The sequence below is a fragment of the Jatropha curcas genome, chromosome 2, assembly GCF_041381405.1.
Source record: "Jatropha curcas cultivar XTBG-Jc1 chromosome 2, XTBG_Jcur_1.0, whole genome shotgun sequence".
Lineage (NCBI taxonomy): Eukaryota > Viridiplantae > Streptophyta > Magnoliopsida > Malpighiales > Euphorbiaceae > Jatropha > Jatropha curcas.
In genome coordinates this window covers 1,612,205-1,627,583 of record NC_143152.1, presented here as the reverse complement: position 1 = coordinate 1,627,583, position 15,379 = coordinate 1,612,205, and the positions used below count along the sequence as shown (strand labels likewise).

General features: G+C 31.6%; 3 protein-coding genes across 3 annotated transcripts; 2 read left to right on the top strand and 1 right to left on the bottom strand.

Annotated features, from left to right (window-relative positions):
* The first annotated feature begins 248 nt into the window (after positions 1–248).
* LOC105642360 (aldehyde oxidase GLOX1) lies at positions 249–2,832 on the top strand. The gene is made up of 3 exons (XM_089718305.1): positions 249–1,141; positions 1,226–1,386; positions 1,524–2,832. The coding sequence occupies exons 1-3, from the start codon at positions 320–322 to the stop codon at positions 2,686–2,688; spliced, it is 2,148 nt and encodes a 715-aa protein (XP_089574431.1). The 5' UTR covers positions 249–319; the 3' UTR covers positions 2,689–2,832.
* A 2,194-nt stretch (positions 2,833–5,026) lies between these two features.
* Positions 5,027–5,846, bottom strand: LOC105642361 (uncharacterized). The gene has a single exon (XM_037637067.2). It carries the CDS (start codon positions 5,663–5,665, stop codon positions 5,141–5,143), a length of 525 nt encoding a protein of 174 aa, XP_037492995.1. The 5' UTR covers positions 5,666–5,846; the 3' UTR covers positions 5,027–5,140.
* Positions 5,847–7,342: 1,496 nt separating this feature from the next.
* LOC149498017 (aldehyde oxidase GLOX1-like) lies at positions 7,343–9,911 on the top strand. The gene is made up of 3 exons (XM_089718517.1): positions 7,343–8,252; positions 8,337–8,497; positions 8,603–9,911. Exons 1-3 carry the CDS (start codon positions 7,446–7,448, stop codon positions 9,765–9,767), a joined length of 2,133 nt encoding a protein of 710 aa, XP_089574643.1. The 5' UTR covers positions 7,343–7,445; the 3' UTR covers positions 9,768–9,911.
* Positions 9,912–15,379: the final 5,468 nt, after the last annotated feature.

Genomic DNA, 15,379 nt, shown 5'->3' with positions numbered 1-15,379 from the left:
AAGAACAGTTGCAACACTTTGAAATGTTTAATTAATAGCGAAACAAATTAATTTTTAACCAAGCATTTTTATGTTAATTAAACACCATATATAATACTTTTTCAAATTAATTATCCTTAAAAATTGCAGGTGTTTTTCAAATAAACTCAGTTATCAATGGCCGTTCGCTAAACAAGGAATAACTTCCATGTTTTATTGCATCCTACTAACAACTTCTTGTACCTATAAAAGGCATTAACACAGAAGGGAAAAGCAATAATCAGTGAAAAAAAGAAAAAAAAAGGAAAAAAACGAAAAAGAAAAAAAGAGTGCCTTCGCAATGGCGATAATTTTCAGACATTTATTACTTCTTTCTGTGTTGTTTGTTTCTGTTTATGCTCAAGAAGAAGCTAAAGCTGATGCTAAGGTGGCTGATGCTAAGGTGGCTGGTGCTAAGGGTGAGGTTAAGGTGGACGATCCTGCTGCCGAAAAAGCTAGAGAAGAGATAGAGGCGGAGTGGTTAAAGAAAGACGCTTATAAAACGTTCAACGAAGAAAAAGTATTAGGTCCTCATGAAATGTTCGGAGACCCTTTCGGTAATCCGAACGATTTCAAGGATAAGAAAATACCTGACGATTTTGGTACTCCAACAACCGCCGATGTGGCTAAAGTAACAGCCGATGCAGTTGCTGCTAAAGGTACTCCTAATGCTGTTGATCCTGATTATTGGGATGAGGATGCTGTTGATATGGTTGAGGGGCCTAAGGGGTCGGCTGCTGCTGCGGGGCCGGGTGCCATTGATATTAATGTCGCTGCTGAAGATGATGGTGGCAATGCTGAAAATGAAGGTGGCGCTGCTGGTTCTGTTGCTGGTAATGCTAAAGGCGGTCGTGCGCCTCCTGCTTATGCTATGCCAGTTGAACTCGGATATAAAGGGAAATGGGAAATTGTCTCTGAAAATTCTGGCGTCTCGTCTATGCATGCAATGTTGCTTCCTAAAACTAACAAGGTTTTGATGTACGATGCTACTATTTGGAAAATTTCAAAAATTGAATTGCCTAACGGAAAATGTCGTGTTCTTGACCAAGCCACCGGTGAGAAAGATTGCTGGTGCCATTCTGTTTTATTCGACATTAACGATTCAAAACTTACCCCTCTCGAGGTATTAATTAATTAATTTGGTGTTTCATTTCAATAAATTTTATTAATTGCCTATTTTTTTAATTCTATTATTTCTTGGTTGCAGCTCAATACCGATACCTGGTGCTCATCAGGAGGTCTTGACATTGAAGGTACCTTGGTAAGCACCGGAGGATTTCAAGGGGGTGCAAATACTGTCAGGTACCTTGGCACTGCTGAAGGCAGCGACTGGAGAGAGTACCCAACTGCTCTTGCGGATCGTAGATGGTATGTGAATTTGTACTAGATTTATGTACTAGATTAACAGAACGATCTCTAATATTTTGGGGCCAAAAGAACGATAAAAGATTTATGTACTAGATTAACAAAACTATGCTTAATTTTTGTAATGTCTCGTTTTTCAGGTACTCAACACAGGCAACATTGCCAGATGGCGCATTTATCGTCGTAGGTGGTCGTGATGCTTTTAGCTACGAGTACATTCCCAAGGAAGGACAATCCAATCCTAAACCTTTCGCCTTCGAATTCCTCCGCCAAACCAGTGATCCAGAAGAAAACAATTTGTACCCATTTGTCTATTTATCCACTGATGGCAATGTCTTCATCTTTGCCAACAGTCGTTCCGTGTTGCTCAGCCCTACTACCAACCAGATTGTCCGGGAATTCCCAGAACTTCCCGGTGGTAGCCGTAACTACCCAGCTAGCGGAGCCTCCGTGCTTCTCCCTATCAAATTCCATTCTCAGGATCCTAAAGAGATTGTTCCAGCTGAAGTCTTGATTTGCGGTGGCTCTGCACATAAAGATTCATATTCCAAAGCCGAAAAACAAATCTTCTACACCGCACTTGAAGACTGTGGAAGAATGAGAATCACAGCTAAAGATCCTGTTTGGAAGAGAGAGCTTATGCCAACTCCTCGTATTATGGCCGATATGATGATTCTTCCAACTGGCGAAGTCCTTATCCTTAACGGTGCTAAGAGAGGAGCTTCTGGTTGGGGTTTTGCTCGCGAACCTAATTTCGCTCCAGTTTTATATAGCCCAAGAGCTAAAATAGGAGCAAGATTTACTGAGCTAGCACCATCCACCATACCCAGAATGTACCATTCAACCTCCACCGTTTTGCCTGACGGAAAAATTCTTGTCGCCGGTAGCAACACAAATAATGGATACATTTATGATGCTATGTACCCCACTGAGCTACGTGTGGAGAAATACTCACCGCCTTACTTGGACGCTGCTGTTATAACCAAGAGACCAGAGATTGTGACCATCAATGAGCAAATGACTTATGCTCAGAATATTGATATTGAAGTCAAGATCGCCGGTGGGAAAGTCGACCATGGAGATGTGAGGGTTACTATGTATTCTCCTGCTTTTACTACTCATGGAGTTAATATGAACCAGAGACTTATCCTATTGCCAATGAGAGAGGTCGTCCCTGCCGGTGGAAACTACAAAGTTGGCGTCATTTCACCAATTTCTAACTTGGTTGCTCCTGTCGGGTATTATATGCTCTCTGTTGTTTTCCAGGGAGTACCTAGCGTCACCAGATGGGTTCAGATGAAGTGAAACAATTCTTCATGAGGATTTGTTTTTTTAAAAGTTGGGTAAATTGTTTTTGTTTTATTTTATTCTTTTATTATATTATCTTCTTTTATTTTACATTCTGCTGTAAAATTACAAATCAATTCTATAGACTTCAAGTTTCCTACATATTTAAGATTTAACCAACAAGGAATAGGGGAATTGATAGAAAGTAAGAATTTGCATGGAATTGACAAGCTTGATGATCACTACACATTTGAAAGTTATCGTGGAATTAATTATCCTTATAATAATTATTTTGCATTTAAGAAAGTTAAGAATTTATTCTGATCCTATTGTATGAACCTATCTGATGCGGCAGGAGAGGAACTTTTGAGGTTAAGGGAACATTTGCTTTCCCTTTTGTTGATTCTGTTAGGATGTTACTTAGTAATAGTGTTTTTACCTTTGCATCTCAAATTCTTAGGATTTGTATTTCCTGCAGCGCAATTTTTTGTTTCTCCGAAGCCCTGCTGCAGGTATATGTTGTAGGTGCCTGTCACTGGATTGTAATAGTTGCCTCGATTTTTGTGCAAGTATCATTGTGACAAAGAGACTGTTCGGTTCTTAGTAATGAACAAATCATAAGCACCTCGACAGAAGAGCAGGATTGATTAGTTTGGTGATGCTTATCCACTTAGGAGGTAGCTTCTTGCTTTTCTCTGGGTTTTCTTGCTCTCTCTCTCTCTCAGTTGATATTTTCTTTATTAGTTTCATATTTCTGACAACGAAAAACTCTGTTTTACTTGATGGAGGACAGCAAGAGTTAGGTCACCATGTTCGGAAAAAACAGAAATTTAGAATGACTTTATTCGTGCATAATTTAGCAGCAGTATTTGTTATTGTATGTATTGTGTAGCTGGTAGTGTTATTTCAGATTATTGGACCTTTTAATAAATAAATAAAAATTATTATTGAATAATACAAAAGAAATTATGTTGAAACAACTTAATTTCTCAAAAAAGACAAATATTCCTAAAAGTTACTAATCTACTTCTAATGCATGGGCTTACTCTTACGAGTGATAACATATGATTTGTACTGTCTTGACATTTTGCTTTTAAAATGGAAAAGACATCACTGCCCTACAAACATGTTGCCCACTCTTTAAAGAATTTAGCTACCGGCCCAACCAGACCAGGTTGGTTCATTTTTGGTTGTACTTTAGGTCTGTTTACCGACACATACTACAAATACGACATAGCAATGTACCACTATTGAATAGCATTAAACTAGCCTTCATTTTCATTTTTACCAACAAGGCAACAAGGTGGGCAGAGGGTGGTTTTTAAGGATAAGCATTCGGTTCAAACCAGCGGCGGAACTAGATCAACCCTGAGGGGTCACCGCACCCCTGAGAAATATCAAAAGAAGAAAAAAATTATATTGTCCCTTCCAAAAATGGCAAAATTGCATTTTTGCAATTTCTTGTATTAACTATTTTATACTTTTTCGTCTGTCACAAATTTTTTAATATTTATTGTTCACTTAAGTGATTAGATTTCAACCCATAGTAACCAATAATATTTTTTTTATATAATTAGAATGCATAATTCCCTCTCGAACCATAGAGAGTAAAGGTTTTTGACCCTCCAACAAAATGTACTTCCTGAAGATTGAAATTTTATGCTCATCCTTACGAAAATTAAAGTTGTTTACCACCTCAATCACTGTATCGTTGATAAGAAATATTAATATATAAATTACAAAGAATATTCATGAATTAATCTAATAATTGATTATTAAGAAAGCATCTATTTAGAATAGACATTAAACTGCTACATTTATTCTTCCTCGTCTCTGTTTAATGGAACTAAAGGTTGAGAAAGTGAAAGGACACTCCTTCCCCTACATGTATTGATGTGTATATATATATATATATATATATAAGAAAATGCATAACAAATATTTCTTTATTTATTATTATAATAAATGACTGCCTAATAATAGTAATAAGTGAAACGTACGTACTATTTTACTTGTATATCTATATTTGTCATGTATTCCCATATTCAATATCTTCACATGCATAAAATCTACCTTTAAAAATCAACGTGAGCCACTAATTTTGCTTTGGATCTCCAGGCTCATTTTTGCTCATGCTAAAATTTAATTAATACACAGCTAGTGTTTGGTTGCAAGGTAGGATTATACTCTTATATGGCTTAGCTAACCTAACCACTTTAGTTTGGATAGAGAGCTTATACTTCTTTGTGTCTTTTGCTTCAATTTCACTTGACATAGGAAAGATCTTTTAATTATAAAGGTATTGTTTTCAAATGATGAACAAATCATGAATTGAAAGATAGAATCCAAGATCAGATTGCACAGGGAAAAGTTTAATTATTGTTAATTAGTAATTACATAAGGAAATTACCAAACATCATATTATAATTAGTTAATTAATTAATTACATATCCAGAGAGAAAGTGCTTACTCAATTTAGGGTTCTTAGCAAATCCACATGAGTTGTTGTTGTAGTAGCAGAAGCAGCAGCAGAAGATTCATAGAATAAACTTGATGTCATTAACCCAGAAGAGGAGCAACTCTCCAATATTTGGGGAATGAAAATATCATCAAACAACTCCAGTGGAGGAGCATCAGGATCTAGTACTACTCTTTCAAGTTGCTCGTGGTCTTTAAAATCCAAAGTGGGGACCACCTCCACCAGTGCACGATCATCATCATCATTGTTTCTTGATGCATCTGGGTCCGTTAGATTATCACCATCATGATGATAACGATCAAGAAACCAGCTAGTTGGGTCTGCAGGCAGTTCAGAATCTTGGCCAGTGAGTTCTTGCACCAAAGCCCTAAATTGAGAAGCACTGGTTTTGAACTTGATAGGGTTAGTTATGTAAACAACTTTCATAGGCTGTTTCTTGACTTTCTTGATTCTTTTGGGAGCTCTTTTCTTGTTTTCTTGCACAGTTGCAGTAGTAGCAACCATTAGACTATCCATGGATAAGCTTTTTTAAGCTGAGAAGAGAAGCAACAAACAACTTGCATAAATAATGATAATGATCGAAAGCAAGTTGAAGAAAGAGAGAGAGATGGTACTGTTCTGAGGCTGCAAAGAGGTTTTATGAGAAAGAAAAAGGTGAGATGGACATCAGAAAAATGGGGAAGCCTACAAAAGTGAACGTTTTGATTACGGTAATACAAGAAACGAGAAATAATGGATTTGGGAGATACTTTTCCCAGCCGCGCTGCAAATCGCGTCTTTTTTACGCTCCTCAAATTAACTAATATTCGAAGGAATTATTGTGGTTCTTTTCTTGTTGTACTTGTACGAGATAATATTATCCTTTCAGTCACTTGTACTGTTATTATTTTATAATATAATATTTGGAAGACGACCAATAAATCCTCTGAATACTTTATTTTTTAATATTCTTTATAATGGAAGAAATTCTTAATTTCTATTTGGTCTACTAAAAAGTATTATTTGAATAATTAATTTGAAAAAATTATAAAAAATACTCTTAAAAGTTAAAAATTAAAAAAAAAGTGCTAATTAGTAATTACCACACAAATGCATGAAAAGATTTTCATAAATATAAATTTTAAAAAACCGTGTATCTATATAAATATATTTTGAGTCCTAAAAATTTATGTCGAATCATTTTAAAGTATTAAGATGTTTATGTAGCAATATTAATCTATTGTGTTGAAAATGATTTTTATATTTGAAATAATTTATTTTAATATTATTAATAAAAAAATTAATTAATATTATTAATATTTTTAGTTTTTAAATAAATTAATAAAATTAATAATATCATTAATATTTTAAAAACTTTTCACTTTCTTTTATAAATAATTAACAAATGCCATTAATATTTTTCTTTCATTTTCCTTTTTTTACTTTCCTATTTTTACGGAATTTGTATAAACATCTATTTCAATATAAATGAAACCATAAAAAAATTACATCATACTTTCAACAAAAAGATATGGATTCCTTGCAAATAATACAAGACTATTTTCATGGCATTTAATAAATTTGAGCTTGATGAGTGTGGTGATAGTGATGAAATTACAAAATATATTCAGTTCTCGATGATCAATTAAAGTATAGTTAAATTGATATGTATGTTTTTTCTTTTGTGAAGGAAGACTACGGTGTTTCTAGACCTATTTCAAATCAGAGCAAACTTTAATAAAACTTTTTATATATTTTTAATCTTTATTGAATTTATGCTCATATTTTAGACTATTTATTCAAAATGAATTCTATAATAATTTATATTTATGAAAATTATTTTAAAACCTAATAAAATATTTCTAGAAATAAAAAATTCAAGATTAATTATAAAAAATTCAAAATTCAATATTTCTAGAAACAAAGTAGTTTAAATTAAAATAGCCTTACTCGTGTCTGCTTAAACAAGAAATTAATCAACATTTTTATGTTAATTAAATAAAGTAAAAAAAAAAATCAAGTTTGAGAAATAATAGGAGAACCAAGTCTACCAGTAAAACTTTTTTAATATAATTATCCTAAAAAATTGCAGGTGTTTTTCAAATAAACTCAGTTATCAATGGCCGTTCGCTAAAAAAGGAATAACTTCCATGTTTTATTGCATCCTACTAACAACTTCTTGGACCTATAAAAGGCATTAACACAGAAGGGAAAAGAAATAATCAGGGATAAAAAGAAAAATAAAAAGATCTATTTCAAAAAAAAAAAAAAAGGAAAAAAGAAAAAGAAAAAGAAAAAAAAAAAGAGTGCCTTTTCAATGGCGATAATTTTCAGACATTTATTACTTCTTTCTGTTTTGTTTGTTTCTGGTTATGCTCAAGAAGAAGCTAAAGCTGATGCTAAGGTGGCTGGTGCTAAGGGTGAGGTTAAGGTGGACGATCCTGCTGCTGAAAAAGCTAGAGAAGAGATAGAGGCGGAGTGGTTAAAGAAAGACGCTTATAAAACGTTCAACGAAGAAAAAGTATTAGGTCCTCATGAAATGTTCGGAGACCCTTTCGGTAATCCGAACGATTTCAAGGATAAGAAAATACCTGACGATTTTGGTACTCCAACAACCGCCGATGTGGCTAAAGTAACAGCCGATGCAGTTGCTGCTAAAGGTACTCCTAATGCTGTTGATCCTGATTATTGGGATGAGGATGCTGTTGATATGGTTGAGGGGCCTAAGGGATCGGCTGCTGCTGCGGGGCCGGGTGCCATTGATATTAATGTCGCTGCAGAAGATGATGGTGGCAATGCTGAAAATGAAGGTGGCGCTGCTGGTTCTGTTGCTGGTAATGCTAAAGGCGGTCGTGCTCCTCCTGCTTATGCTATGCCAGTTGAACTCGGATATAAAGGGAAATGGGAAGTTGTCTCTGAAAATTCTGGCGTCTCGTCTATGCATGCAATGTTGCTTCCTAAAACTAACAAGGTTTTGATGTACGATGCTACTATTTGGAAAATTTCAAAAATTGAATTGCCTAACGGAAAATGTCGTGTTCTTGACCAAGCCACCGGTGAGAAAGATTGCTGGTGCCATTCTGTTTTATTCGACATTAACGATTCAAAACTTACCCCTCTCGAGGTATTAATTAATTAATTTGGTGTTTCATTTCAATATATTTTATTAATTGCCTATTTTTTTAATTCTACTATTTCTTGGTTGCAGCTCAATACCGATACCTGGTGCTCATCAGGAGGTCTTGACATTGAAGGTACCTTGGTAAGCACCGGAGGATTTCAAGGGGGTGCAAATACTGTCAGGTACCTTGGCACTGCTGAAGGCAGCGACTGGAGAGAGTACCCAACTGCTCTTGCGGATCGTAGATGGTATGTGAATACAACTCTAATATTTTGGGGCCAAAAGAACGATAAAAGATTTATGTACTAGATTAACAAAACTATGCTTAATTTTTGTAATGTCTCGTTTTTCAGGTACTCAACACAGGCAACATTGCCAGATGGCGCATTTATCGTCGTAGGTGGTCGTGATGCTTTTAGCTACGAGTACATTCCCAAGGAAGGACAATCCAATCCTAAACCTTTCGCCTTCGAATTCCTCCGCCAAACCAGTGATCCAGAAGAAAACAATTTGTACCCATTTGTCTATTTATCCACTGATGGCAATGTCTTCATCTTTGCCAACAGTCGTTCCGTGTTGCTCAGCCCTACTACCAACCAGATTGTCCGAGAATTCCCAGAACTTCCCGGTGGCAGCCGTAACTACCCCGCTAGCGGAGCCTCCGTGCTTCTCCCTATCAAATTCCATTCTCAGGATCCTAAAGAGATTGTTCCAGCTGAAGTCTTGATTTGCGGTGGCTCTGCACATAAAGATTCATATTCCAAAGCCGAAAAACAAATCTTCTACACCGCACTTGAAGACTGTGGAAGAATGAGAATCACAGCTAAAGATCCTGTTTGGAAGAGAGAGCTTATGCCAACTCCTCGTATTATGGCCGATATGATGATTCTTCCAACTGGCGAAGTCCTTATTCTTAACGGTGCTAAGAGAGGAGCTTCTGGTTGGGGTTTTGCTCGCGAACCTAATTTCGCTCCAGTTTTATATAGCCCCAGAGCTAAAATAGGAGCAAGATTTACCGAGCTAGCACCATCCACCATACCCAGAATGTACCATTCAACCTCCACCGTTTTGCCTGACGGAAAAATTCTTGTCGCCGGTAGCAACACAAATAATGGATACATTTATGATGCTATGTACCCCACTGAGCTACGTGTGGAGAAATACTCACCGCCTTACTTGGACGCTGCTGTTATAACCAAGAGACCAGAGATTGTGACCATCAATGAGCAAATGACTTATGCTCAGAATATTGATATTGAAGTCAAGATCACCGGTGGGAAAGTCGACCATGGAGATGTGAGGGTTACTATGTATTCTCCTGCTTTTACTACTCATGGAATTAATATGAACCAGAGACTTATCCTATTGCCAATGAGAGAGGTCGTCCCTGCCGGTGGAAACTACAAAGTTGGCGTCATTTCACCAATTTCTAACTTGGTTGCTCCTGTCGGCTATTATATGCTCTCTGTTGTTTTCCAGGGAGTACCTAGCGTCACCAAATGGGTTCAGATCAAGTGAAACAATTCTTCATGAGGATTTGTTTTTTTTTTTTTTTTTTAAGTTGGGTAAATCGTTTTTGTCTTATTTTATTCTTTTATTATATTATGTTAATTTGTATCTTCTTTAATTGATTTAATGAAAAGAAGTTTTCTTTGTTTTTAATTTCCTTCTGCAGTTGTCTGTGCCTCATATTCTTCTATTTAAGTACTTAAATATTTTTAATTACCTACTTGAAAGATGATTTTTTTTTATTGTAAATAAGAGTCTATGATGTATTTTTTCAACATTTCACTTGCTAAAATATTTTAAAAATAATATTTTTAAATTTTAAAAATTAAGGAAATATTCTTTCAATAATAATCTAAATTATCAAACAAATTCTATATATAACAACAATTAACATTTTTAAAATTAATAATAATTTAATCTTTATGATGTTATTTGAATAAGATGTTTTATGAAATATTAATGCTAATCATGCATAATATTCATATGACAACATAAAGATGTTTAACTTATTTTTTATTTATCATATGAAATGATGAATTTTTGCTCCTGTATATAGTATTCCTCTACCAGTAAAGACATTTGATTTCTAAGAATTATGCAATTATTATAATTTTGAATTCTGTAAAAAAATAACTTAGTACATATATTTATTAGTATTTATTAATAAATATATGTAAATTTTAAGTTAAGCAAATATTAATTTTGTTACTATTAGTAAATTTTAATATATTTATTTCAAACATTGGTTTAATGAAAATTGCAAATATGGGTTCTGTCACGCGCTTAAGAGGTTCGTTAAAGAGACCAAGTTAGAGGAAGTCTGAGTTGTCCGTTGCCAATAATTCTAAGCCTTCACCGAAAGGCTAGTTGGATTCCATGACGTCACCATTCGTCTACATGATGACGTCATCCCACTAAAGGTACCATCAAAGCCTGACTTAGCTCGAATCCACTCGGCTTGAATGAATGATCCAATGTGGATTAGCACCACCATGCATCATGTATTCATGATATCCGAGACATGAATACTTTACATAAATTCAACCATATCCTTGTCCAAGTTTAGTTTATGTACTCATGTATAAACTAAATAAATCAATTAAAATAAAAGCTTTTAAATTTTTTTTTCCTAGTGACCAATCGAAAATATCCTTGTTTCAATAAAATATTTTTTTAAGAAAAATTTATCTACACTTGGTTTATGACTTCATTTATAGATTAAGCAAATAAAATTAAAGATTTTCTAAAATGTGTTCCGACTTATCCTTTTTTTTATGTGCATGATCAGAAATATTCTCGTTTCAATAAAAATACTGATTTTTTTAGTTTGTTCCATATATGGAGACATAGACCGGATCTATATAAGTTTCCCATATTTTTAATTGGTTTAGTTCATGATGGACTCATAAACTAAGTCTCGACAAACTAATTATATAATTTTAACCATATGACACCTTAAATTTTGTGGATGAATTATCACATACTTGAGTTTGCAAAATTTAATAATGTCACATACGTTCCGCACTAACAACAATAATCTTAAGGTTTTAGCTTTTATATACAAATATTGTTTTAGTTTGTATTTACATTTTAAACGGATTAATATTGTTTCAATAAAAAGATCTTGCAAGATGAAAGTGTTTAATATGTTTAATTTAATAAGTTAATATTTAATAAATCAAAATAAAAATTGAAAGTGCCACAAAAATAAAGGGTGAATAAATAAATTCACTTTAAATTTTTCAACTTTAAGCTCGTGGCACAAATGACTTATTATACACTTGAATTTTTAGATGATGGCAATATTACACACTTTTCAATACTAATATTAATAATTTTTAAGATTTTTAGCTTTTATTTTTGAAATATCGATTTAATATGTAGTTAACACGACTTTTCAAATAATAATTTTCATAAATTTTAAAATTTTAATGAATGTTTAATTAATATAATATTATAAGTTAAAGTATTCAATAAAATAATTTTTTAAATTGAAATGTTTAATAGATTGTAATTTCATTAGTTGAAGTGTTTAATAAAACAAAGTAAAAATTGGAATGTCATATAATTAAAATAATAAAATTAAAGGGTCAATATATGTATTCGACACAAAATTAAAATAATAAAATTTAGAAGTAAATTTATATAATCGGTCAATTATATAAAGTTAGATACAAAATTGAAGTTTAATCCACAAATAAATTATGCATGCATAAAAATAAAACAAAAAAGATATTCCATCCAATTACTGTACATGATTGGCAAGTGGTTTTGACTTGGATTGAATTATAGTATCACTTGCAATATACCCGTGCACACGGTTAAAAAACAGTAAAATAAAATTGAGAGAATATATATATATATATATTTCAATGAAATTTCTTTTATTGTACTATTAAAAAATATTATAAAGATGTATCAATAGTGAAAAAAAAATATAGCATGATTTTTAATTATTAAAATTAAAATTAATAGATATAAATGTGTTCAGGAATATTGATTAAAAATATTAAAATTTATAGAAATAAATTAAAAAAAGTAAAATTAAAGGTGGTAAAATTCATTAATTTGATTTATTTTAAAATTAATGTAAAAATAATTATTTCATTATTTCATTAAAATTCATGAATAAATAATTTATTTTAAATAATTAATAGTTATATAAATCTTCAACTCATCATATTATTAATACTATAATTAATCGATTATATTTTACATAATCTAATTTAATACAAAAATTTTTTATTTATTAATATAAAATAATAACTGCCCATATCACTAAAATTTATAAGTTATGTAATTTATTTATATCATTAAAAGCTATATAAATTGTTATATAATCAATTATATTTAAAACGGTTTAATTCAATCATAAATTAATTTATGTTCAAATAAATATAAAAATAAACAATTAAGTCATACACACGTCATTAATTTAAAATCTTACATGGCAATACCAAGAAAAATTTTACATGCTATATATATATATATATATGATAGTTTACGGCTAGAGATGGCCATATTACGGTTCTGGGAACCGGAACCGTCGGTTCGAACCGGTCCGGAATAGGAACCGGGCCGAACCGGAACCGGCGGTTCCAGAGAACCGGTCGGAACCGGACTGGAACCGCCGGTTCCCCGGCCGGTTCGAACCGGCGGTTCTAGCCAAACTGTCAGGTTTTTTTTTTTAAAAAAAAAAAAATTTGTTGTGAAATCTCTTAATTATGTTCAAGTCTTTAAAAAAATAAATTTAATTGAAGTATTTTTTAATTTTTTAGATGTATCTTTTAATTTTTTATGTTCAAATATATTTTTTTTTTAAATCGGTCTTCAAAATTTAAAATTATGTTCAAACATTTTTAAACAAAAAATAAATTCAGTTGAAATTTTTTTTTTAAAAAATAATTATGTTCAAGTCTTTAAAAAAAATAAATTTAATTGAAGTATTTTTTAATTTTTAGGTGTATTTTTTAATTTTTTATGTCAAATAATTTTTTTTTAACCGGTCTTCAAAATTTAAAATTTAAAATTATGCGATTAGCCGGAAAACCGATCGGAACCGTCGGTTTTATAATCGGATCGGAACCGGAACTGGAACCGTAACCGTACGGTTCCAAACCGGAACCGGAACCGCCGGTTCTGGAACCGTGGCCAAGCCTATTTACGGCTACAAAAACATGTTAAATAACCTTTAAAAAAGGAGGGAAAAAAGTTTAAGTAAGAACTACTAACCCCATTAATGGAAATAGTTGAAATGTAGAAAATTTTGAACTTAAAAAAAATAATATATTTAAAAGCAGGAATCAATATACTTTTGTCAAAAATACAAAAAAATATAATGATACAACTTATATATAGTACTAAAAAAGTTAAAGTGTTTATTGAGGGTAAATAATTTAAATTTTTTTTAAAAAAAGTGCATTACTATATTATTTGAAAAATAATAATAAATGGAAATGTATAGATGGAAAACATTGAAAATACATTAATAGTTGTTCAAGAAAAAGTTTATTATTTTATAAATTTGAGAGTAAATATTTATTAAAAAGCAATACATTGTTACATTAATTGAATAATTTGTTATTATTAAACTTTATCATTTTTTAAAAAATAATAATAAATAATAATTACTTAAAATTCATTAACACATTAAATAATTAAATCAAATTAAATTAAAAATATTAATTTAAAATAACTTCAAATCAAATCAAATAAATTAATATATTAATTCATTAAATAATTAAATTAAATCGTGTCAGTACCAAATTGAAATGACAAGTTCCATGTGTCACATGTCAGTAACAGTAATAGGATTAGGAAGTTCGTTCCTTCCGACTACACAAACAACTGTCAGTGGGCAACACTAATAGTAACAATATTATATAAAAGTCTGACCTTATTTGATTGTGATATGACGTGGAACCGTATTGTCTTTTCCTTGGAATATCATTTTTTGGTGTTTATTATTCAGTAATTTCGTGCCTACCCTACGCACTAACTTCAAATCGTCCGATCTATAAATTTTTTTTAATACCACAAATGTCCCCAATATTTTGGATTAAGAATCATGTTGGTACCGCATCAGATTTATAAGGAAAAAAATTTTCTGCCACTAGAGAGAAAAGGGGTACGCCTCCTAGTTTCAGAATTTAATAATACCATTTTCACAAATTATCAATTTTAATATATATATATATATATAAATTTAGTAGGTGTTTGGTTTCATGTTTTTGTTTCCAATATAGCTATTTTCTCATCTCCTTTAGGAAGTTGAAAAAACATTAACAATTCGTAAATTATATATGAACAATTCGCTATCATAAATAATTAAATAAAATGGACTTTTAGTCACTCTTACCCTCGACAGAATTTTTAATTTCGATCGAATTTATTAATTTTAACCAAATTTATTAAATTTTATATAACCGGCTAAAATTAGAAAAAAGCAACAGCCTAATTAGAAATTTAATTTATAATTTTTCTAAAATGGTCCTGTTTTACAATTCTTGTCTCCCTGCTCATTCCTTCTGTCATCTTATTAGAGTCTCTTTCATTAGCCTTTAATTAAGTCCATCCAAATATGTAATTCTCTGGAACCGGTAATCCTAACCCATGTCCTTTCATCACAACAATTTGTCTATTTTCCATAAAAATATCACAATCAAAATGATTTTCAAATTTCATTTATCTATTTGAACAGAATAAATCTAGTTACCAAAGAAGCTAAAAGTAATATTTTCATTTATAAATATAAGTTATTTAAAATTGTTTCACGGTGGTTAGAAAATAATCATTTTTTCTAATTGTAATTAAATGTTGAATAGTTAAATTAAATTATTTTTTAAAAAAATTATGGAAATAATTATTATATTTAACATAAATAAAGATAAATTTGAAAAAATTTTATTAATTACTCTCATATATTCTCAATATAAAATATTCAATTTCCAACACAAAATGGAATGTTCGATGACTACTATTGGGCCTATAGATGGTTGATCAATTTAGGAAAATCCATATACCCCAGCTGCCCAAGCCCAATTTTGATCAAGTGGACCTAATTGAGAAAATAGAATCTAAAAGAATCAGGTTTATTTTTTAAAAAGATTTAGGTGCAGTTT

Coding starts and splice junctions, on each gene's coding strand:
- LOC105642360 (XM_089718305.1), top strand. CDS start 320: ATGGCGATAATTTTCAGACATTTATTACTTCTTTCTGTGTTGTTTGTT. Junction 1,142..1,225: donor CAAAACTTACCCCTCTCGAG/GTATTAATTAAT, acceptor TCTTGGTTGCAG/CTCAATACCGATACCTGGTG. Junction 1,387..1,523: donor GCTCTTGCGGATCGTAGATG/GTATGTGAATTT, acceptor CTCGTTTTTCAG/GTACTCAACACAGGCAACAT.
- LOC105642361 (XM_037637067.2), bottom strand. CDS start 5,665: ATGGATAGTCTAATGGTTGCTACTACTGCAACTGTGCAAGAAAACAAG.
- LOC149498017 (XM_089718517.1), top strand. CDS start 7,446: ATGGCGATAATTTTCAGACATTTATTACTTCTTTCTGTTTTGTTTGTT. Junction 8,253..8,336: donor CAAAACTTACCCCTCTCGAG/GTATTAATTAAT, acceptor TCTTGGTTGCAG/CTCAATACCGATACCTGGTG. Junction 8,498..8,602: donor GCTCTTGCGGATCGTAGATG/GTATGTGAATAC, acceptor CTCGTTTTTCAG/GTACTCAACACAGGCAACAT.